The sequence below is a fragment of the Micromys minutus genome, assembly GCF_963924665.1.
Source record: "Micromys minutus genome assembly, chromosome: 2".
Taxonomy (NCBI): domain Eukaryota; kingdom Metazoa; phylum Chordata; class Mammalia; order Rodentia; family Muridae; genus Micromys; species Micromys minutus.
The window spans coordinates 593,183-618,448 of NC_137971.1; the positions used below are offsets into that span (position 1 = coordinate 593,183).

The window sequence follows — 25,266 nt, forward strand, 5'->3', positions numbered from 1 at the left end:
CAGTTACTTGATGGAGTCTGCACTTCTTGTGGTGTTTTTACCCACAGTTCATGGTAGTTGTTGTTGCTTAGTTTCTCACTCAACACACTTGACTTACCATGATTAAGGTATTTTAATAATTATTTTTTGGTTTAATAAGAAAACTGTATTTGCCCTCATCTGTCTAGGTCTTTCAGAACTCTGTTTTAACTTTTTACTGTTTAATCTGCAGCTCTTCTTCCAGCTGTGTGGGAGTAACTGGCAGTTCCTGGCCTCTGGTCTTGAATCTTTCCAGCACTCCCCCTTTGTTCCATCTTCAGAGCTCAAATATTTTAGGATTCAGTGCCAAAGAGTGATCAACCTGTTGAAATGTTAAGAGACAATAAAGATTTTTAAAGTGATGGGATACTTGTAATTAGTGTAGTTGAGAACAGATTTCCTTTTTAAAATACCTTCACTTTGGTGAGAGTTTAGGTTATATGGAGTGGGTACCATAGTGGATGTCACGATAGCCCTGACCATTTCATAAATGTACTGTCATAATGAGTTTTTGTCCATAGCTGTGTCTCAAGTTCAAATATGATGGTAGAATGTAGAGTAGTGTTTGTTGTGTAGTCCCTTGTAGAAATTTCCATCTTACCCAGTAGCCATTGAGTGTTCTGTTGAAGGCATTTCTACTATCCTAGTCTATTCCTCATGAAGAGATGGGTTCTAGAATAGTAATGCTGTAATTATCTTAAAGCTTTATAACCAACCTTTTCAGTGTCTGGGAAAATGTACTTCATTTGAATCAAAAAAGTATGTTAGATAGTGACAGTTGGCTTACTGCAGCCTTACTTGGACTACAGCACATCTTTTGGGGCAGGTGAACTCTTAAGGAACATGTTATTGAGGACCTGAATAGAAACAAGATGCCAGTGTTATCTGGTGACATGTTTATGTGATTGTAACTCTAGAACCTACAGAAAGAGTGACTTCATAGTATCCACAGTAGACATTTTAAGTTCTCTATAGTGTACCAAACCCCAAACTCGGAAGTCCCCCAGTACCCAAAGCCTTTTCATGTAATTTGACTAAGTCTAAAGAAATGTATCTTCACTAGGTTTCAGATGACTGCTCTCTTTTATTGGCAAATAAAAACATTACCAAATAGGTGGTACAGAGTTGGGTTTTCTCTTTCTCTCGGGAACAGGCTGTTTACAATGGGGAGTTTTTGTTTTTAAATTGGCCTGTTCTAGTAACAACTGTTTCACTGTTCTGTGTTCTTTTGTTTTTGTTTTGAGGTGATCTTTATGCCTTTACTTCTGGAGCACTGAGGTTGCAGGAATGCACCACCACATCCAGTTTATGCTTCTCATGGTGCTGGGGAGCAGCCCAGAGCTTTGTGTTTGCTAGGCAAGTGCATTACCAACTAAGCTACACCTTAGCCAAGTTATTTTCCTTTTTAGCTAGAGCTTTTAAATATTTACATTTATTTATTAGAATATATCATCTTGTTTTTGTTCTCCAATAAGTAATTTTGTTTAAGGTTGTTCACTTTGCAGACTTTATGACTACTTATCAGCACTTCAGAGTTGGGGCTATAGTTTTTAATTTCTTCTATATGGTACTTGTGTCAAATCTTCCCCACTTCTGCCTCTGGGTCAGGATCAAACTCTGGTCCATTTACCTCTGCCTGGGATTAAAGATGTGAGCCATCACAACTGTTAAGTTTGTGTCATTTTAATAAGTTGTTTGGTTAATGAAAGTGCCTGCTGTGACTCTTTGATAATTTCCTAGCTTTTAGGAGCTATGTAGTAACTCCCAAGCCCTAGGTTCCAGCTATTTGCATTTTAGACTTAGTTTCATTTTGTTGCAGTAATGGTAGTGTGAGTTTGCTATGTTTCCCATACTTATTTTGAGGTCTCACCTTTGTGGAAATAGTTTTGAAAAGACACAAGCTTTATTTTTAATTGGAATGTCTCTTGTGAACTCAAATTTTCTGGCTCACTTGCTTTTCATTCTTTTTTTTAAATCACGAATTCTAGGCTGACCTTGCACTTACTGTGTAATTCAGCCATCTTCCGCCCTCAGCATTCCAAACACTAGGATTGCAGGCATGCACCATATGCCAGGTTGTTTTCAGCCACTGAGCTTAAATTTTCCAAATAGAGATTTAGAATGCTAAGTCTCTAGGAGAATTGCCCTTTCCCCCCAACATTAGGAAGAGTCAAACCCAGGATTTTATGCTAGGGCAAATTGAGCTATATATAGCCTCAGCCCCGTTATTGCTTTATGTTGTCAGAACTTTCCCTGCCCAATTTTCACTGTCAGCACTGTGATTCATTTGTCACTTAGACTTGTCACATTTCTACCTCATCTTTACCTCTATAGCCTACATCATTGATGATTCATTGTATGGCCTATGGTTCTGACACAAATAGAATGGTGTGTTGTTAATTTTTTAGTTTCACACAACTTGTCTCATTACCCTAAAGATCTCCCTGTCAACCCTTTGTTAAGCTTTTTCCTTAAGTCACTGATTTACCTAGATTAATATTACACATATAGAACTCCTACAGATATGGAGAGGAGACTTTTGGATCTGTTTTTCTTTTGTGTGGCACCCCTCCCCTACCATGATACTGATAACAGGACCCAGGGCTTCTCATATACTAGGCAAACATTCTACTGTGCTACATCCCCAGGCCTAGCAAAAATGTACTTATGATTATGCTATACCGAAGCTGAACATGTTGGCACACAGTTGTAGTCATGGCATTTGGGAGGTAGAGGCAGGACAGATGACCAGGAGTTGAATATAGAGATTTTAAGGGCTACATGAGCTACATGAGATCTTGACTCACCTAAAAAAAAAAATCTATCATATGTATCATGAGTAAATAAAAGTCATTCTTTAAGTGCCTTTTAAAATTTTATTAAGAGAAAAATTAAATAATAATGACAGTAGTGAGATATATATATATATATATATATATATATTTTTTTTTTTTTTTTTTTTTTTTTTTTTTTTTTTTTTTTTTGACCCTTAATGGCTAAGGTTAGGTGTTAGGAGAATAAAAGTAAGGCTTCTCTTGACCCTGACCTCTCTGTCTGGAATTAGCCATATATTCTGAAGGAAGCCATTAAACTTTCCTGCGTCCCAGCTTTTTTGGTAAAATGAGCAATACGATACCTGATCTGGAAGTTAGTCACCTCTTAGCTCCCTAGGTATTTAACATTAGCATCTTGCAAAGCACCTATCACCCTAGACTTAGGAATAGCTTGCTGAGGCTTTGGAAGGACCCCTGGTAAGGATTTGATTCTGTCCATTGGAACAGAGTGAGCTTTCAGTGCAAGGTTTCTAGGTCATATCTTTTTTCTTGGGCTTGTTAGGTTCCAGGTAGTTAGAGCCCAAGTTAGTATGTCTGAGTAAATCTCAACATATTTTGTGGAAGCCTCTTTGGGCTAGAGCATTATTTAAATCTCAGGCCCTGTAGTTCAGTCACTAGATTTTTCCCAGGGATGTCTATAAAGTTTAGTTATGGAAGGCCACAGTTCCTGGAGTCTTTTTATGGTTCATTAATGACTCATTATGGCACATAATTGTGATAATAATGTACTGACGTCAGGGTATATTTGAGAGTGCTTTACTGATGATAAATGCTTACAGCAACTTGGAAAAGCAACAAATGGCTGCTTAATATTACTAATCAGGTTCTTTGTGCTTTATGCTTTTGTTCTCTCTTCAGCTCATTCTTTATCACCGCCCCTCTCTCTTCCCCTCCCTGCTCTCCTTTTTTAGAGACAGTGTCACTGAATTGTCTCAGAGCTCACTGTGTAGATCAGAATGTCCTAGAACTCAGAGAGGACTGCCTGCCCCCCCCCCTCTCGCTGTACCCCCCCACCCCCCACCCCTGTTTTCAAGACAAGGATTTCTCCAAGTAGCCCTGGCTGTTCTGGAACTCTCTCTGTAAGCTAGGCTGGCTTCAAACTCACTGCCTGACTCCCAAGTGCTGGGATTAAAGGCATGTACCACCATTGCCAGGCTAAATTTTTATCATTTTAGAAATGGATTGGGTGCATAACAGAAGGAAAGATTTTGAATTAGTATATACTTGCTTTGATTTGTATTTCCATGTGGCACATAGTAATGTTTATTTTACTTTTACTTGTAGTAATGAATGTTATAACAATTGAAGATTATAAGAGCACATACTGGCCAAAATTAGATGGTGCCATAGATCAACTTTTAACACAGAGTCCTGGTGACTATATACCTATATCCTATGAACAGATTTACAGGTAAGTCACCATTTAATTTTCCTGAGTTTGAATGGGATTTGATTGCTGACAGCATGAATGTGATGTATAAAGTATGTAAGATGAATTTAGATGTATATATTCTCCACACAACTGTAGTGGAGGTTTGGTTCAGAAGTGGTTTTTAAATCTAGATACTCTGCCTCTGCTTGCTTGCCTGCCTTTGTCATATAGAATGAAAACCTGAGGCCAGAAGAAAAACTAGTGGGGTATCTGCTATAAAAATACATGTTTTTTTGGGGGGAGATTCTTGTTAGCTTTGTTGATGCTTAGTGACAGTTCAGTTCTAGTTCTCTCTGATACTTTCTTACCTAGCCTCTGGTAAACGGAAGCATCAGATTAGGAACTAGGGTAGGAAGTGAGATCAGCTGAACAGTGACAGGAAGAAGTAAGTGACAGCTATGTTGTTCCCCACAGCTGGTGTACAGGAGGATATATTGCAGAGCATCTTCGTGAGTTAGAAACTTTCTCTATGCTGGTTATCACTCTTTCTTATTTTGACATGTATTTTTAAAAAGAGCAAGAGCAGGTGGTTTATAAGGAGTTACCATATTTAGTCCATAAGTCATCAGTCAGTTTTTGACTCCTTATGCCTATTTAACATGTATTACCCAGGCCAATTGAAGTTCGTTGGCAATGTCCTTTCCATCAGAACACTGACTGGGGAGGGTAGTTTTTTCTTAGTTTCTAGTTGATTAGCAACTATAGGTTGGTGATTTGTATTTTGAATATGTGCTTTAAAATGGGATTGTGTGTAATGCTTCTTCATTGACTTGGTTTCTGTTCCTTGTTTCTTCTTGCAGTTGTGTGTATAAGTGTGTGTGCCAGCAGCACTCAGAACAGATGTACAGTGATCTGATTAAAAAAATAACCAGCCACTTAGAGCGAGTCTCCAAGGAGCTGCAGGTAAGAAGTTGAGTGTGTCAGTGTTTGCTGCTTTGAGTGTTTCTGATAGGGTGGAGCTAGGCTGAATGAACAGTTGGGATCTTATCAGTTTGATTTAACACACAAGCCTATACTTTTTAGTTAGACATTGACCAAATGATCTGGTCTTCAGAATAGATTGAAAATTTGACATAAATTATGTGGCATTTCTTTGGAATCTATTTTATCCATAACTGACTCCACTTAACACCATGTCTGCATTTCTTTTTTCTCTGTTAACTTGGTGAAATTATATAATATATATCTTGTTTTTTGAATTCGAGTCATCTTTCAAGTGTGAGTGTTATCTCCTATTTCTAAAGCTTTCAGTATGAACAACTGGAGCCAGCTATTGGCAAACTCCTGCAGGTGATCTTAATATCTGGGTAACAGCAGAAAACAGAAAACCCTCATTGGGGTGCCTGACCTGCTGGTCTTTCCTTTAAACACTAGCTTTGCTCCAGAGCCTGGTTCTACTTGGATTTCTAGTATAAGTAACAGGGCCTAAAAACTGACTCACATTAGGTAACTAGGGTTCATACCAAGGTGAGCAACAGTTCCAACAGTAGACTGTTGGAGACTATTTTTCACTCACTTTATCTTCTTTCACTTTTCTCTTGTGTTTGGCCACATGCTGTTGTGCTGCAGCTGTTTTTTGTCCACCCACTGTGTGGGTCCCAGGGTAAGCTCAGGTCATTAGGTGTATCTCATCTTCACATGTTGAGCCACCTCATGGCCCAAGGTTTGTTTTTTTTTCCCCCTCAGTTACAGCTAGAGCTACATTTTCTAAAATAAACAACTTTGCTTATTAAATGGTTTCTACCATTTTTACCTGAATACAACTTATTCATTAACATATGTATAGAAAGCTGTTGTTTCTTTAGCCTAGGTATTCTGTGCCAGTTATAGATGAAACCCAAAAGCTATTTAGTTTTTAAATAGTTTGCTTTTTAATTCTCAACTCTTTGAATCTCTGAAAGACAGCTCTCTGCTCTTTCTGTTCTGTGTATTTGCCATTCTTCTGGTTCCTATCACTGTCCTTTCATGACTGCTTTGGTGATTGTTGTTCTTTACTTTATGTATCTAAGTTTATTTAGCCATCTTTTGACTGATTGGTCTTTAGGTAGCTTTTAAATTAATAACACTTTGGTGAACAATCAATTTGGTAAGTAATACCATCTTACCATTCATAAAGTAACCACATTAGTCTCCCAGGTTTTAGCCACGTCAGAGTCCAAGTTTCCTCACCCAGGTAATAGAGCATTTTACAAAAGTAAGTTTTAACTTCCTTTAGGAAAGACTTATTAAAGATTAAAACAGGACTTAAAACAGGATTAAAATAGGTGCTCTTTTTAGTATTTAAAAAACTGTCAGTAAATGGAAAGGTATATATGATGTAAAACCAGGAACTTCATTTTTAGAGTCAATAATACACATCTCACTAAGTTTGAAAAATATTATTTAGAAATTTTTCTTTGAATTTCTGGGAATCAAATCCTCAGAGTCTCTTTCATGTTAAGCAAGTGCTGCCCCCCCACCCCCCAGGCCAGTTGTACTAGCTGTTGGTTTTCTTGAGATAGGCTCACCTGAGCTTCACCTAACAAACATTACTGAGTTACAGTTATGCCAGGCTGGCCTTGATATGGAGTTCAGCCTCAGTTTCCCGGTGCTGGGATTTTAAGCATGCCCCACCCTCCCAACTCTTAAAGTGACTTGTTTCAGAAGATTGTAACCAGTTCTAAATAGCTTTAAAGTAGGAAACTGCATGTGGACCTTAGACTCTGGCCTCAGCTTTGTCACTCACCAGTTGTAGGCCCTTCTTAAAAACATGTTATCATTTGTCAACTCTTCAACATTAAGGTCAAGTAGCTTTATTGACCTATCTGGGGTCCCTTTTTTCCTGTGCTTCCTGCTTTGCAGAACCTTCTTTCAGTATTATATCATTTCTTATAACTTATGGATAGCCTTCCTGGAATTCTTGTTCCTCTCAAAACAATACAGAACAGAATAGAACAAAACATACTGTTGGTATTTGTCTGGATCCAGAGCCTCTTAGCAAGTAATAAGCCCATTAGGGCTGCGGTTGTGTACCGTTTGTATTCATACCTGACAACTTCTCTGGCTCTCCTGGGAGGTAAGGACTCTCTTCTGTTTCTCTTTTTAGCCTTAATATCTGGTACAACTATAACTTGGAAAACATTTGTTGAGTGAATGCTCATTAGCTAAGTTTGACTTATGCCAATGGTAAGAGTATTGATGAGTCTTTTGAGAACTGATCTTCATGTTCTGTAGATGCTTAGTTTTGTACAGGGCAGGGCATTGTATTTGGGTGGAACATATTATTTGCAACCTGTTTTTTTTAAATTCTTGAGCCAAAACAGTATTGTGGGATGAGTTGCATTTGGCCGATTAGTAGATGAAGTTGACAGATCAATGGATTGGACCCACAGGGCATCAATTTCTGTCAAGGGCTCCTTAAAATAGCTACTGGTTTGGCTTATTTATCCATATTTAAAAGCACATTCTGTTGGAAAAACTCAGTGTTGTGTGAAAGAGCATTCCATGTTTATTTTTGGTGTTGACCTAAAAGCTAGAGAATATTGTTTTCAGATTTTAAAACATTATACTGTCAAAACCTAGATATTGTTGTATGGTAGCATAATCTTAGCATTTTAAAACACACTCCCCTACACATATCTTTCATTTGAGAATAGTGTCTCTTGAATCCCTTCAATAACTTAAAAAATTGTTTGTTGAATTGATGAAACAATTAGCTAAACTGTCTATATTCCTATTATACTATCATTTTGGTCTCCTTTAGCTGTCATAAGGAAATTCAGGTTTTTTTCTCTAGAGTATTCGAATTTTTAGTTTTTTACTCACAAAGGAATGGAAATAGTTATATACAGAAATTTGTTTTACTTTATAATTTGCTTAGTTTTTATTTTTGTTGTTTCTGCTCAGTATTTTAGTATATAGCCCTGGCTGATAGTCTTGGAAGGATCTCTCTACCTCTGACTCCCCAGTGCTAGAATTAAAGGTGTGCACTACCACCCCTGGCCCCGCTGCTTAGTTTTGCAAAGTTCTGTTTAAATTTGTAGAAATCATCATATTTGAGCTGAGGGCTCAGACGAGGATGTCCAACATGCCTTCTGAGTTTGAATTACTTCTGATAGATCGTTACATTTATAGCCAAGTTGGAATGGTTATAAATGTATACCTAGATCACTATCTCAGACATTCATATTTGACTCCTTTTTTCTCTTTCCTTTTGCTTTCAGGAGATGGCCAGTTAGTAGGCTATCTTACCAATTGCTGCTGGCACCCTGCACTAACAGACTAGCTGAGATTACATAGTGGGGTGCTGTCACCTCAAACACAGGCCCACATGTACACACCACCACAAATTATGGATTTTAAAGATATTAAAACTGAATGAAGACTCTGTAGAGGTAAACGAGCAGAAAGAAAGAAAATAGCCATAGTTACTTGCAAGAACTATGGACCAGTTGGTAAAGGAAGGGGAAAAGGCCAGCCATAGTGGTACATGCCTTTAATCCCAACACTTAGGAAACAGACAGGTAGATCTCTGACTTAAAAGCTGGCCTGGTCTAACAGTGAGTTCCAGGCTATCCAAAGGTACATGGCTATAGAACTTCCTTCCTTCCTTCCTTCCTTCCTTCCTTCCTTCCTTCCTTCCTTCCTTCCTTCCTTCCCTCCCTCCCTCCCTCCCTCCCTCCCTCCCTCCCTCCCTCCCTCCCTCCCTCCCTCCCTTCCTTTCTTCTGGATGTATTTATTATATATTAAGGATACTGAAGCTGTCTTCAGCTACACCAGAAGAGGGCATTAGATCTCATTACAGATGGTTGTGAACCATCATGTAGTTGCTGGGAATTGAACTCAGGACCTCTGGAAGAGCAGTCAGTGCTCTTAACCACGGAGTCATCTCTCCAACCCAAGAGATCAAAATTTCTGTATTCATTAGAGATGGGACAGTGTTTTATAATGTTTGATTTGACACAAATATTTATGCTTGGCATGGTATGCAGTGCCTAGATACTAGGGTAACAGAAAAAATTACAGCTTTATTCTTTGTAGCTTTTATGAAAGGCATAATAATCATTTTAATAGTCTGAAATGTGAAGATTGATTGGGTAGGAAGATAAACTGAGTTCCAGGTTCTGGCTAATTTTCTCTGGAAATTTTTCAAATATATCTGTGTCACTTTCTATCTCAATTTAAGCTGCCTTGGTGGATGCTTAACTGGACAATAAGAAAAGATACCTTATATCATGGCTTCATACTTTCCCCTGGTCCATTTTGATTTTCAGACTTTTTATATCACCTTTTCTTAACTCTGACTTCATTCCCTCCAGAGCAAGGCAATAGCCCTTGATGAGGGGTTTAAGATTCCTTGTGTACTGACCTTCCCATAAGAATTACATAGCAGTATTTTGCTTTCAAGTTTAGGTGGATTGTAGGAGATCTTTTTCTCATCTGGTTTCTTTTGCCAGTAGCTCCTCTTTCCTGCCAAAGAAGCATTCTGTTGGTCTGCTAGGGTTGGCTCTACTTTGAATCCTCTACTCTTGGCAGACTTTAATGTTTATGTTGCCACTGTCATGCTAACAGTTGTGCCAGTTGGTGTGTTTAATTACCCATCAGGATGCCATCTTTTGAACGATGTGTACTTTTGAGAATGACTCATGCTGGTAAGCCTATTGTGGTCTTGATTTAAGACTTGAGGTGAATGCGCCAGTTGTAGTGCTGCTGACCTTTTTCCCAGTTCCCATTTCCTTCTGTAGATAGAGATGTACTTACTCACTACCTTGAAATTAGGCCACACCACATGACTCGTTTTGACACATGAGTTGTGATTGAAAGTAGTGTGTCCAATGCAGGGAATACTTAATGTTGGCTCTGTAGTTGCTGCTTTCTTGCCTTGGTGTTCCTAGTGGCAAAGGTTTCCCTCCCTTTAAAAAATTTTTTTATTGGTTATTTTATTTACATTTCAAATTTTGTTCTTCTTCCCGGTTTCTGCTGAGGGCACTTCCCAACCCATCCAGCCACTCCTGCCTTACCGCTGGGGCATCAATCCTTCTTAGGACCAAAGGGCCTCCCTTCCCATTGATGCCAGATAAGGCAGTCCTCAGCTATATCTGCAGCTGGAGCCATGGGTCCCTCCATGTGTACTCTGGTTGGTGGTTTAGCCCATGGGAGCTCTAGGGGGTCTGGTTAGTTGATATTGTTCTTCCTATGGGGTTACAAACCACTTCAGCTGCAAGGTTTCTCTTAATCCTATTCCTAAGTAAGGATAATGTGAATCACTCTCAGCACAGGTTAGATACAACATGAATGAGCAAGAAAGCTATATTTTATTTTATTTTATTTTATTTTATCCCCTTCCCCATTTCTGTGTGTATGATGCAGAATCCACTGGAACAGTTGTGAGAGCACTTTTCCCTAAGCGTTTTTGTTGATAAGTATCTTCATTTGAGCCACCTGAGCATTGTGGCTTTTTTGATGCAGTTCATTGACCACTAAGAGTTGCTTATTGTCAATAATTTGGAACTTTACATTACTGAGTTATTTAAGCAGAGACAGAGATTTTCCAGGGAAAGTTAATAACATTAAAGTGGGGGGAACAGCACAGATAAATCTCTTAAGATCCTGGTAAGGAACAACCAAAAACAGCAAGGGGGCTTGCGGATGGTATACACTTTTATTCTTAAATCTCTAAACAGCAGTTTAGAGAAGTATTTATTAGCTGTTTTAATTAAAAGGAAGTTGATTGGGTATACTTAAATATTTTAATAAAATTAATACTTTTGATATGTTTAATTAAGCTAAATATATCTTGGGTTTCTATTTACTATAATTGACAAACCAGTCAAAAATGAAATTAGTTGAAACTAAGCTATTAGTTGAATACATAGCTATTCTCTTTTACTTAATTTTATTCAGTCTGTACAAACATCTGCTTATATATAAGCCTTTTTGTCCAACTGTCAGTAAAGGACCAGCCATGTTTTGGTGGGTGTTAAGATCTGGGCAGGTGTTGCATTGCTATTTGCTTTTTGCCCAGTGGATGGCAGTACAATCCAATTGGTTGCTTGCAGTTGACTTGGCAGAAATTAAAAAAATAAAATAAAATAAAATAAAAAATAAGGGCCTTAAAATTTAAATTTGTTGACATTCAAAGTATGTCTTAAAACAAACAGATGAACAGATAACCTTATTATTTTCACTAGTATGCTGTTTACTTCTTGGTAGACTGAAGATTGTAGGTAATAAAATTATTGGACTGAAGAATTGGTTAAAAGTGTTTGTAGCTCTTGTGCAGGACTAGAAATTGATCTCACCACCTACATTGGGCAGCTCACAGCAGCCTGTAACTCCAGCTTCAAGAGGTTCTGGACTTCATGGATACCCATGCACATGGTCTTGGGGTCTCAGTCTCTCCCCCCTTTCTTTTTTTTCTTTTCTTTCTTTTTTTTTTTTTTTTTAAAAGATTTACTTATTTATTTTTATTTATGAGTACACTGTAGCTGTTTTCAGAAACACCAGTAGAGGGGGCATTGGATCGAATTACAGATGGTTGTGAGCCACCATGTGGTTGCTGGGAATTGAACTCAGGACCTCTGGAAGAGCAGTCAGAGCTCTTAACCACTGAGCCATCTCCCCAGCCCTCTCTCCCCTTTCTTAAAAGGAAATTGCTTTTTCACCTTTCTTTACTTGTGAACTCTACTAAAGGCTTTTCACTAAGCAGTTGCCATCAGAAAATTATTCTTATAGAATTTGACAGTGAGACAATCTGACCCTTAACCATTTCTGCAAGTGCTCATTCAGACAGTGGTTTTGATGTTCATCATCAGCCTTTGAGGGTAGAGACTTCTTAACCTGTTCCATCACAGGCTTAGCATGATCTTATGTCCTCAAACAGATTAAGAGTGACATTACAATTACAGACCTGCAATACAGTTGAGATTTTTGAAGCATCTGCTTGTTGCAGTTGAGACAGATCCTGACCTTGGAAAAAGAAGCAGATTCTACCTACATTTGCTTATTATCAGAATGTGTAGAATATATGTGTACAGATTTCATTTTTTACTTAATATTTTGTTTTATCATTTTTTTCAGTTAATGTATATATGTTGTATCTGTAGAAATGTGTGTATTGGTACCCCTAGAGGCCAGACAATACTGGATTCCTTAGAGCTGGAGTTACTGACAGTTTGAACCATACAGTATGGGTGTTATATATATTTGGGTCTTCTGCAAGAAGAATATATGCCCCTTACTTCTGAGTCATCTCTTTTGCTCCCATAAATTATAGATTATATTACTTTTTTTTTCCTTAAAAAAAAAAAATAAGACTTATATATGAGTACACTGTTGCTATCTTCAGACATACCAGAAGAGGGCATCCGATCCCATTACAGATGGTTGTGAGCCTCCATGTGGTTGCTGGGAATTGAACTGAGAACCTCTAAAATAGCAGTCAGTGCTCTTAGCCGATGAGCCATCTCTCCACCACCACCCCCATTATATTACTAAGGATAGGAGAAATTTACTTTTTTTTTTTCTTTAACTTTATTTTAAAAAACAAAGATAAAAGAACAAATTTTAAGCTTTTTTTTTTTTTTTTGCTTAAATGTATACAAATACATTTTTGTCAGTGCTTGGCTTTTTTTTTTTTTTTTTTTTTTTTTTTTAAGGTTTGATATTCTGCATTAAGGTCTTACTAGTTAAAATGAGAAAAAAGTACATGTAAAACAGGATGTAACCTGGAATTAGTCAACGTTTTCTTGGTGTGTAAGGATTGAGCATAATGTTTTTTTGTTTTGTTTTGTTTTGTTTTTTTTGAACTTCACACAGTCTATGAGTTGTTTCTGGGGCAGTCCGAGCCCTCTGGGGTTAGCATCCCACTATCAGTGACTGCATATTATGTCTGTTCTTTTGTGACTGGGTTATCTCACTCAGGATGATATTCTCTAGATGCAACCATTTTCTTAAGAATTTGGTTAAGTCATTGTTTCTGATAGCTGAGTAGTACTCCATTGTGTAAATATACCACAATTTTTGTATCCATTCATCTACTGAAGGACATCTGGGTTCTTTCCAGCTTCTGGCTATTATAAATAGAGCTGCTATGAACATTGTGGTGCATGCGTCTTTGTTGTATATTGGAGTGTCTCTGGGGTATATGCCCAGAAGTGGAATAGCTAGATCTTCAGGTCCAATTTTCTGAGGAATCACCAGACTGATTTCCAGAGTGCTTGTATCAGTTTACAACCCCACCAACAGTGGAGAAGTGTTTCTCTTTCTATCTCCACAACCTTCCCAGCATCTGCTGTCATCTGAGTTTTGGATCTTGGCCAATCTGACTGGTGTGAGGTGGAATCTCAGGGTTGTTTTGATTTGCATTTCCCTGATGGCTAAGGATGTTGAGCACTTCCTTAGATGTTTCTCAGCCATTCAATATTCCTCAATTGAGAACGTTTTGTTTAGCTCTGTACCCCATTTTTTAAATAGGGTTGTTTGATTCTCTGGTGTCTAGCTTTTTGAGTTCTTTGTATACCTTGGATATTAGGCCTCTATCTGATGTGGAGTTGGTAAAGATCTTTTCCCATTCTGTTGGCTGCCATTTTGTTTTCTTGACAATGTCTTTAACCTTACAGAAACTTTGCAATCTCATTAAGTCCCATTTGTTAATCTTTGACCTTAGAGCTTGAGCCATTGGTGTTTTGTTCAGAAAATTTTCTCCTGTGCGTATGTGTTCTAAGGTTTTTCCTACTTTCTCATCTCATAGTTTCAGTGTATCTGGTTTAATGTGTAAACTTTGATCCACTTACACTTGAGCTTTGTACAAGGAGATAAGAAAGGGTCTATTTTCATTCTTCTGCATGCTGAGTGCCAGTTGGACCAACACCATTTGTTGAATAGGCTGTCCTTTTTCCACTGAATGTTTACAGCTCCTTTTTCAAAAATCAGATGACCATATACGTGAGGACTTGTTTCTAGATCTTCTATTCCATTGATCCACGTGCCTATTTCTGTACCAGTACCAATTCAGCACAATTGCCTTGTAATATAACTTGAGGTCAGGGATAGTGATTCCCACAGATGTTTTCTTGTTGAGGATGGATTTTGCTATTCTAGGTCTTTTGTTATTCCAGATGAAATTGCTCTTTCCAACTCAATGAAGAACTGGGTTGGAATTTTGATGGGGATTGCATTGAATCTGTAGATTGCTTTTGGTAAGATGGCCATTTTTACAATGTTGATTCTTCCAATCTATGAGCATGGGAGAACTTTCCATTTTCTGAGATCCTCCTCGATTTCCTTCTTTAGAGGTTTGAAGTTCTTGTCATACAGGTCCTTCACTTGCTTAATTAGAGCCACACCAAGGTATTTCATAGTTTTTGTGACTATTGTGAATCTTTCCCCTAATTTCTTTCTCCGCATGTTTGTCCTTTGAAAATAGGAAGGCTACTGATTTGTTTGAGTTAATTTTATATCCAGCCACTTTGCTGAACTTGTTTATCAGCTGTAGGAGTTCTCTGGTGGAATTTGTGGGTCACTTAAGTACACTATCATGTCATCTGCAAAAAGTGATGTTTTTACTTCTTCCTTTCCGATTTGTATCCCTTTGATTTCCTTTTGCTGTCTAATTGCTCCAGCCAGGACTTCCAGTACTATGTTGAATAGGTAGGGGGAGAGTGGGCAGCCTTGTCGAGTCCCTGATTTTAGTGGGATTGCTTCAAGTTTCCAACCGTTAAGTTTGATGTTGGCTGTTGGTTTGCTGTATATTGCTTTTATTATGTTTAGGTATGGACCTTGGATTCCTGTTTTTTCCAAGACTTTTAACATGAATGGGTGTTGAATTTTGTCAAATGCTTTCTCAGCATCTAGTGAGATGACCATGTGATTTTTTTTTTCTTTGAGTTTGTTTATATGGTGGATTACATTGATGGATTTCTGTATATTAAACCATCCCTGCATCCCAGGGATGAAGCCTACTTGATCATGGTGAATGATCGTTTTGATGTGTTCTTGGATTCGGTTTGCAAGGATTTTGTTGAGTATTTTTGCATCAATGTTCATAAGTGAGATTGGTCTGAAATTCTGTTTCCTTGTAGGGTCTTTGTGTGGTTTAGGAACGAGGGTTATTGTAGCCTCAACAAATGAGTTAGGTAGTATTCCATCTGATTCTATCTTTTGGAATAGTTTGGAGAGTATTGGTATTATGTCGGCAATAAATGTCTGATAAAATTCTGCCCTGAACCCATCTGGACCTGGGCCTTTTCTGTTGGAAGGCTTTTGATGACTTCTATTTCTTTAGGTGTTATGGGATTATTTAGATGGTTTACCTGGTCCTGGTTTAACTTTAGCATCTTGTATCTGTGTAGGAATTCATCCATTTCCTCCAAATTTTCCAACTTTGTGGAGTATAGGCTTTTGTAGTAGGATCTGATGATTTCTTGAATTTCCTCAGTTTCAGTCGTTATTTCTTCACTTTCCTTTCTGATTTTGTTAATTTGGATACTCTCTCTTTGCCCTCTAGTTAGTCTGGCTAAGAGTTTATCAATCTTGTTAATTTTCTCAAAGAACCAGCTCTTGGTTTTGTTGATTCTTTCAATGGTTCTTTTTGTTTTTATTTGGTCTATTTCTGCCCTAAGTTTGATTATTTCTTGCCGTCTACTCCTCTTGGGTGTATCTGCTTCCTTTTGTTCTAGAGCTTTCAACTGTGCTGTCAGGTTGCTAGTGTATGCTCTCTCCAGTTTCTTTTTGGAAGCACTCAGAGCTATGAGTTTTCCTCTCAGTACTGTTTTCATTGCATCCCATAGGTTTGGGTATGTCATGTTTTCATTTTCATTGACTTCTAGAAAAATCCTTATTTTCTTTCTTTATTTCTTCTTTGACCCTGCTATCGTTTAATAGAGCATTGTTTAGTTTCCACGTGTATATGGGCTTTTTATTGTCTTTGTTGTTATTAAAGACCAGCCTTAGACCATGGTGACCTGAAAGGATGCATGGGAGTATTTCGATCTTCTTGTATCGATTGAGGCTCATGCTGTGTCCAATTATGTGGTCAATTTTGGAGAAGGTGCCGTGAGGTGCTGAGAAGAAGGTTTATTCTTTAGTTTTAGGATGATATGTTCTATAGCTATCTATTAATTCCAGTTGGTTCATAGTCTCTGTTAGTTTTACAGTGTCATTGTTCAGTTTCTGTTTCCATGATCTGTCCATTTTTGAGAGTTGGGTATTAATGTCTCCCACTATTATTGTGTGGGGTAAAATGTATTTTTTTTTTAGCTTTAGTAGGGTTTCTTTTTTGAATATGGGTGCTTTTGTATTTGGAGCATATATGTTTAGGATTGAGAGTTCCTCCTGACAGATTTCCCCTGTAATGAGTAAAAAGTGTCCTTCCTTATCTTTTTTGATAATTTTTCGTTGAAAATCTACTTTATTCGATATTAGAATGGCCACTCCAGCCTGCTTCTTGGGGCCATTTGCTTGGAAGGTTTTTTCCCAACCTTTTATTCTGAGATAGTGTCTGTCTTTGTCTCTGAGATGAGTTTCCTGTATGCAGCAAAATGCTGGGTTTTGTTTATATATCCAGTCTGATAGCCTATATCTTTTTATTGGGGAGTTGAGTCCATTTATGTTAATAGATATCAAGGGATAGTGGTTGCTTTTCTGCTATTGTTGCTTTGGTAGGTTGAATTGTGCCTGTGTGTCTTTCTTCTTTTGGTTTTCTTGCTTAGAAGTTTTCTTGTTTTTACTATGAGGTGGTTCCCCTCATTATATTGGGTTTTCTACCTATAATTCGTTGTAGTGCTGGGTTTGTGGTCATATATTGTGTGAATTTAGTTTTGTCTTGGAATATCTTCGTCTCGACATCTATGGTGATGGATAGTTTTGCTGGGTATAACATCTTGGTCTGGCACTTGTGTTCTCTTATGGTCTGCATGATGTCTGTCCAGGCTCTTCTAGCCTTCATAGTCTCAGAGAAATCCGGTGTGATTTTGATTGGTCTGCCTTTATATGTTACATGATCGTTTTCCCTTACTGCTTTTAGTATTCTTTCTTTGCTCTGGACACTTGGTGTTTTGACTATTATGTGTCGGGAGGAATTTCTTTTTTGGTCCAACCTATTTGGAGTTCTGTAGGCTTCTTTTATGCTCATGGTCATCTCATTTTTAAGGGTAGGGAAGTGTTCTTCCAGGATTTTGTTGAAGATATTTACAGTACCTCTTAGTTGATATTCTTCTCCCTCTTCTATTCCTATTATTTTTAGGTTTGGTCTTCTCATTGTGTCCTCGATCTCCTGGACATTTTGGGTTAGGAGCTTTTTGGTTTTTGCATCTTCTCTGACTGTTTTGTCTATGTTTTCAATGTTGTCTTCTGCCCCCAAGATTCTCTCTTCCATCCCTTGTAGTCTGTTGGAAATGCTTGCATCTGTGACTCCTGATTTCTTTTTTAGGATTTCTACTTCTAGGGTTGTCTCTTTTAGTGTTTTCTTTATTGTGTCCATTTCTGTTTTAAATTCCTTCTTCCATTCCTTCATCTCTTTGGTTCTGTTTTCTTCTAGTTCTTTGAGTGTTTTTCTTGCTTCTTCTTTAAAAGCTTCTAATTTTTTATTCTTTTCCTCCTGTTCTTGTTTAAGGTTCTCTATCATCATCTTGAGGTAGGATTTTATGTCTGAGTCTTCTTTTTCTGGAGTGTTTTGCATTCGCTGTTTGCTGTGATGGGAGAGCTGGGTTCTAGTGTTGCCAGGTTGTCTTGGTTTCCCTGGGGTATGCTCGTTCACTTTCCTCTTGCTTTCTTGTTGTCAGTGATATGTTCTTGCCTTTCCCTTGTACCTGGCCTGTGTCCCTGAATCTTTGCTGGTCCAGGTGGCGGATGGTCCGAGCTTTGTTCTGTGTCCCAAAGCCGCCGGGTGGGAACAGAGGTCCCAATGCTGGGTTCCTGGTCCCTGGATCAGGCAGGGCAGGGGTGTGCTTTTTGTGCGCGCTCGGCAGAGATCTCTGCCTTCTGGCTACTTGGATCCCCTTCTCATCAGGCCTTATCTCTGGGACTCTGCTGGTCCAGGTGGCAGATCGAAATTTTCTTAAAAAAAAAAAAAAAAAATTCTTAGGGACTGGAACTGTGGTTCAGCTGTTTAGAATGCTTGCTGCTCTCTTCAGAGGACCTAGCATTGCCAGTCTTGGGAACTCAGTTCACCTGATGTGCTTGCCAGAGTAACTGTGGGGGCCCTTAAATTTTTTCAACGGTCTGATAAATTAAAGCTTTCTACTTTGTATTTTCTTCATGTAATTTTGTTGACATTTGCAGTGATGATGCAAGCAATGGCGGGTCAGATTGTACAGGTGTAAATTAGAAAATAGAACAACCAATCTCACTTACGAACATTCTATATGGTGGGGTTATGATTGACACATGTTGCAATCCTACCATTGGGGAGGCAGAAACAGAGGAGGACCCATGCAAGCTTCAGGCCAATCTGGTCTATAAATAAGATACAGTCTTCTAAAAGAACCATAAAAAGTACTCACTTTCTTGAATTGTGACTTTGGGGTACTAAAATACTCTGTATTAAAAGGTATGTACTTTAAGAACTTCTGTAATTGTATAATGTCTGAATGTACTATCTACTTATTCAGTCCTCATAGTATTAGTCTAAAAGATAGAGGACAGTTTTATGAGCAAAGCTTGCCCACAAGAATGTGACTGTAAAGAATGCCCCTTCCCATACCTCCTTTGTGTTTTTAATCTTCATAGTAGCTGTGGTGGTTTGAATAAGAATGGCCCCTATATGCTTCTATATTTGAATGCTTAGGTATATACCAAACTGCAGTCTGAATGTTGAGAAAACTACCCTTCTCTATGGAACAGTTGAAGAACAGACTGAATAAGGGACCTAGGTACTTGAAATTAGAAGATCTGTGTAACTCATTGTTTTCCTGTAATCAGTGTGCAGTGGAAGCAAATAATGTGGATTAAAGACTTTCAAAATAGAAGATAAACCAGACTTCATATATTATTATTTAATGTACTCCTTGGTATTTTCAGGTGTTTGAATTCTGATTGAAACAAATTTTCAAGAAATTGCCCTTTGCTGATGAAAATGAGAGACTATTTGTTGTGGTATCGAAAGGCATACACCTTCTCCCCATCCCCATTTAAAATATTTTGACATTAAATTTTCTTCCTTTGGGCTGGAGAAATGGCTCAGCAGTTCAGAGCACTGACTGTTCCTCCAGAGGTCCTGAGTTCAATTCCCAGCAACCATATAGTGGCTCACAACCATCTGTAATGGGATCTGGTGCCCTCTTCTCATGTGTCTGAAGAAATAAATCTTTAAAAAAATGTTTTTTATTCCTTGACTTCAAAGTATACAATTAAATATTGAAGCAGATGGAAGAATCTAGGTACGTTCTATTAAGTTATAAGAGATTTGTTAAAATGTCAAAATAGTTACTAAAGTTACTTAAATAAATTTGGATTTGTTTTGGAAGATTATTTTCATGAAAGCCTGTTCAGATGTAATGATTTTGTTATTGTCGTGTTAGGACAAATTAATACACATTTTAAGTAGGTAAATTGTCGAGCTTCCATTTTATTTATATAATATAGAACTATATTTTACATATAATTGTTGGGAGTGAGGAGACAGCATATACCTTTTCATGCCACAACAAATACTCTTTTTTTTCATAAGCTTTTCAAATGGTAGATACAAGGAATGACCATTATGCCTCAGACTGTGTTTTAGGACTACGGCACTAAATGCTGGTATCACTGAGAATATGTCAACTTTTTATACATTGAATGTTCAGATGTTCATAGTTATATTTCTAAGATGTTTTAATGAAAATTATTCAACTTTATTCTCTCCCCGAAAGCCAGAATTTTAAACAAATGTGTGCTATTTCCTGTGAACATAATGCAATAGGCCTTCTTTCAAAGATATACCTTAACAAGTTGTTTTATCATAGCAATATACCAACTTTCTAAAATACCTTCAAGAATAAAGGGTTATATGATAGTACATAATGTAGCAAAGCCTTAGGATGTTGCCGACTGGATACTTTATAAAAAACGATTTTTTTTTAAATCAAAAAACTCGATATCCATGTTGACTTTTAAGTATTGTAAAACATGTTCCCTTTGTTGTTTGTTTATTATATAACAAAGAAGGTCAACCCTGGGGTAAAAATGCTTTCAGCTGCTTATAATATGAAGCAGTTGGGTGGTTTCAGGATCACTGAGCCTTTGCTCTTTATATCGATACACAGTGAAGTGGCAGTGACTTGGCTGTAGCAGAAGAGACTAGACTCAGGGCAGAATAGCAGCTCACAGATTTAAAAAAAAAAGACTTTTTTATTTTATTTATATGAGTACACTGTAGCTGTCTTCAGACACACCAGAAGAGGGCTTCATATCTCATTGCAGATGGTTGTGAGCAACCATGTGGTTACTGGGATTTAAACTCAGGAAGAGCAGTTGCTCTTAATCACTTAGCCATCTCTTCAGCTCTCATAGATTCTTGATAGCAGCAAGTAAGAAATATGTGTGCTGGTGTACTTTTGAAGACCTTAGTGGTGAAAAAAAAAGCTTATCTTGAATAGTTCTGGAATAACCTTTGCTATTTGACCTACCTGTGCTTTTAAGGTTTTTGCATTATACATAGCTGGAGTTTTTCTGGTCTTTGTCCTTCTTAACTCTGCTACCTGATGCCTGGAATAGCTTAAAGGTTAACTTGCTTTGTAGAGCTTCTACCAAAACTTCTCTAAGTCTCATTCTTCTTGTTGAGCTCTTTTAGCTTCCTTCAAAATGACTCCCACCCTCCCCCTTTTACGTCAGTCCCCCCTCCATTCTCCCTTCTTGCTGTACAAATATCCTGCTTCGTCTGTTCTTGACACAGCATACAATTCACATTTCTTGGTTTTATGTCTCTTGAAAACTGAAGGACTTGTTCTCTGGGCTCTCATCTGTGAAGTCAGTTCCCTCTATCTAGTCTGCAATGCCTTTGAAGCTCAGTGTGCTTAATGTGCTCTGCACATCCTCCGTGTTTGCACAAATGAATGTTTCCTGCTGTGTTTAAGTCACAGTGATTTTCATTTCCTACGTGGGCAATACCTAAGGGTACTAGTAGGGGCTGAGCATTTTATTTGTGGACTTTAACTTTTTATAGTTCCTTAGTCAGGAAATGACAAACTCCATTTGCCCTGCTTTGAGCTTTGCAGTAGAATTGATTTGGGAGGGGTGGCAGGGGGTATGGCTGGTCTGTCTATCTATAAATACCATTTTTAACCAAATCACTCATCTTAAAAATGTCTATAATTTGACTTACAGGTTGTATATGATTTGGTGAGTAGTAGTATATACTGTTTCTGTCTGCGCTTTAAATGGTTAAGAGGTGGAGTGTCCCCAGAGAGCACCCTCTTTATAAAGTCCAGCTTTGTTTTTGTACTACACATTCTCACTTGTTGCCCAGGCTGTTCTTAGTGTCTTTGGGGAGTACAGGTGCTCTTCACTGCCCCTGTTTTAATTCCAGTTAGAAAAATATTTGCTATAGCCCACATAAAATTGAAGGCTTTTTGGAGCCTTCAGGCTTAAAGACTCATCATTTATTATTTTCATGTGTATTTGTGTGTCTACATGAGTTCATGTGCTTCATGTGGCAGCAAGAAGACACTTCACATCTCTGTGAACTGTCAGGGTGAGCTAGAAACCAATTTTAGGTTCCCTACAAGAGCAGTAGGTGCTCTTAACTACTAAGTCTTCTCTTCAGCCCCTTCTTCAGTTATTTTAAATAGTACAAAAATAAATAAATGGTGACATTTATTTCTAGGTTCCTGGAATAGATGGAGTTTATTTTCTCAAACTGTCTTGTCATTTCAAAGGTTTTGAGTAAGTGCTGCATGAAATGTGGAAGTAAAAAAGTTAAGTGTTCTGACATTTGATTTAGCACAAAAAGTACTTTTTTAATATTCCTAACCTTTGAGGCTTGGGAACTTTGTAAAGGAATAAGGAGTTCAATTGTATTTATTCTCTCTGCTGTTAAATGCGCCTTTTGATCAGTGTTCATGTTTTTTTTTTTTTTTTAACACTTAGACGAAGTGTCCTTTCATGAAAATGAAAAAGTATTTTAATGTAACAGCTTTTCAGATTTTTTTCTTCTATATGGGTTGAATTTACTTCTTTGAGTGCTAAATATCATTTTCTGAATTCTTTGAAGCTGCTTTGAGGAAGATGGTTTATGCCAGTCTGTTCATTAAGGAGAGTTAGGTTTGCCTGTAATACAAACCATTTCCCCCAAGTTCTTTGGTTGATGAAGATTGCTTTTAAAAATATTAATGGAGTTTTCTAAGTGTTAGGCATATAGCTGCTGTGCACCCTTAAACTCATATAGATGTATACAGTATGTGTCTTTTTCAAAGCAGTTCCAGATTTTTCTCTGATTTTTGGCACATTCTCAGAAATAGTGTAGTGAGTATTGCTCCTTACTGTGGAAATTGAAATTCAAAGTGATGAATTAGTTACTCAGTACCATAGAACCTTGTTGATACTAAAGTAGAAATTTAAACAGTACTAGGTTAGATTTAGATGTAAAATTCATATTTCAAAAACACAGTCTGCCTTTGAAAAATACACCTTTCCCTGTCTCCTGTATTCTAGGCATTCTGGTTAGATTGGAGAACAGATAAGGCACAGAGTTTTTGCCTCAGGGGCTTGCAGTTAATAGCAGAGATTACTTTGTAGGGGCAGTAGGTGGTTTGCCCCATTGAAGGGCCATGGAACTCAGATATCTATTTTGAGAAAGCGACAAATGTTGAAGGAGTAGAGCAAGACTGGTGAGGGGTGGGGAAATATGTTTGGGCAGACAACAACACTGATATTACTTGGGATTGGCTAGTTGGTGCATGTACTAAGCTGGGCTGTGTGTACACTGTGGAATCAGAGAAGTAAACAATGTGCCCTAAACTGAGAGGTCTGAACGCAAGGAAAGGATGGTAGTAGAGATTTTGGAGTACTAAGAAGGGACTTTAGGTATAGAATATCTTCAGTTGTCAGAATCTGATTGAGTCTTAGTGCTTATTAGCTTGGGATCATACTCAAATGGCTAAATATTTCTGAGCTGTTTCCCGCTTATATGATGGAGACAACTTTTATTCCACAGGTCGTTAGGAGGACTAGGAAAAGAAATGGAAAAATAACACCAGACTTTTAAGTGCTCTGTAATGAAAGATCAAGTAGAGATAGTTCCCAGCACATATTCCAAGGTTTTAGGTAGAAGTCAAAGCATTATGAGACGACTCCTTTGGAGTATTAAAAATTCATAATTTCCCAAATAGTTTAAGACACAGCTTCTATAATTTCACTTATTTTATATGTATGTCTCTATGTGTCTATGTGGATGGGTGCCTGAAGAGGCCAGTAGAGGGCTGGGATCCTTGGTTCTGGAATTATAGGTTGTGAGCTACTTGATAGGGGTTCTGGGATTCAAATTCATGTCTTCTGGAAAAACAGTAACCACTCTTAAGCACTGAGCCATTTATTTCTCCAGTCCCCTGATTTCATGTGGGTTGAACTTGGTTCTTAGTAGTCTTAGTATGGCAAAACTTGAAAGCATGATGTTGTCTTTAAAGTCTGGTTGTCAGGTGATGAAGTTTCCAAAGGACAGACCTTAAGTGGAATGACTTTTTTTTTTTTTTAAAGTTTTATACATTCCCATTCCCCAATACCGTGGCTCAGGAATTTTTAGTTGAATTCATGTATCTTATCATTTGCTACTATTTTAATCTTTAACTTTTATTTAGGTTTCTTTAATGTTAAATGAAAGAATAAAATTGTACATGGATATAGTTTTGTAAAACATAACACCTTAACTTATAAGATAACAACATAATACCATAGACTGAGTAATTTAAGTTATTTCTTAATTTTTAAACGGCTTGGAAGCTGAGAAGTTTCCAGATGGAGGTTCTGGATGAAGAGGAAACATTCTCACCAAAGCTTCTCTGCCACATTTTGATAGCAAAGATTTAGAAACCATTTGTTGTCTCTTTAAGGGCATGGTCTTGTAGGATGAGGGCCATGCCCTTATGACTTAATGGAATTCTAATTATTTCCTTATTTTAGATACAGCTATACTGGGAAACAAGACATGCTCAGTCAACATACAATAAATTTGGAGAGGCTTTTTAGTGACCTTGTGACTTAGTGTTTTGTAGGAGCGAAGTTAGTGTACATTATACTGTAACTCAGTCTAGACCTGCAGGTGTATGTGAATCATGAGTCCTCGTTGATAGCATTGTAAAAATGTATTAGTCACTCTAGTAGTGTCTTAAAGATTGGCTTATTTTATTTTATACATGTCAGTGTTTTACTTCGGTGCTTTTTTTTTTTTTTTTTAAACCACATAATAGTGCTTGTAAAGACCAGAAGATGGTGTAGGATTCCCTACAACCAAAGGTACAGGTGATTGTATGCTACCTACCATGTAGGTGTTGGGAGCTGAACCTGAGTACTTTTGTAAGAACAGCAAGTGTGCTTAACTGCTTGGCATCATTTAGCCCCTCTGGTGGTATCTGTAGCCTGTTTTACTTGCTTGAATTCTTTCCCCCCTAATTCCAGGTTCTAATACAGTTTGATTCCATTAGGAAGTATCTCTAATTCAGTGGTGGTGTATTAGAACCATAATTTTTAGTTAATATGTTAAGGTTATACAGTTTTTAAAAGTGACTAAAATGAGGTGTCATATAATATAGTAGACTTTGGAACAAAGAAATCTGAGCTGACTTTAGTGTATTCGTGAGTTGGTTTTTTGTAGGGGTTGAAGGACTTTCACCTGGTTTCCCAGAGTGCTTATGTTGATACTCTTTCTCACAGGCCAGCCCTCCAGACCTGTATATTGAAAGATTTAATATAGCTCTGGGGCAGTATATGGGAGCATTGCAGAGCATCGTGCCTCTTTTCATATATATGGTAAGTCAGAGCTCTGTCTCCTTTTCCCAAACCATGTTAATTGTGTTTTCATTTACTATGTTT

The 25,266-nt window shown here is 37.7% G+C and overlaps 1 protein-coding gene across 3 annotated transcripts in view; it reads left to right on the forward strand.

Annotated features, from left to right (window-relative positions):
- CACUL1 (CDK2 associated cullin domain 1) overlaps positions 1 to 25,266 on the forward strand; it is a 59,303-nt gene that overhangs the window by 11,412 nt on the left and 22,625 nt on the right. For all 3 annotated transcript variants that reach the window (XM_080912624.1, XM_080912625.1, XM_080912626.1), the window contains exons 2-4: positions 4,137 to 4,263; positions 5,085 to 5,187; positions 25,108 to 25,203. In XM_080912624.1, the coding sequence (XP_080768750.1) occupies positions 4,137 to 4,263; positions 5,085 to 5,187; positions 25,108 to 25,203 (326 nt within the window). The remainder of the gene's footprint in view (positions 1 to 4,136; positions 4,264 to 5,084; positions 5,188 to 25,107; positions 25,204 to 25,266) is intronic.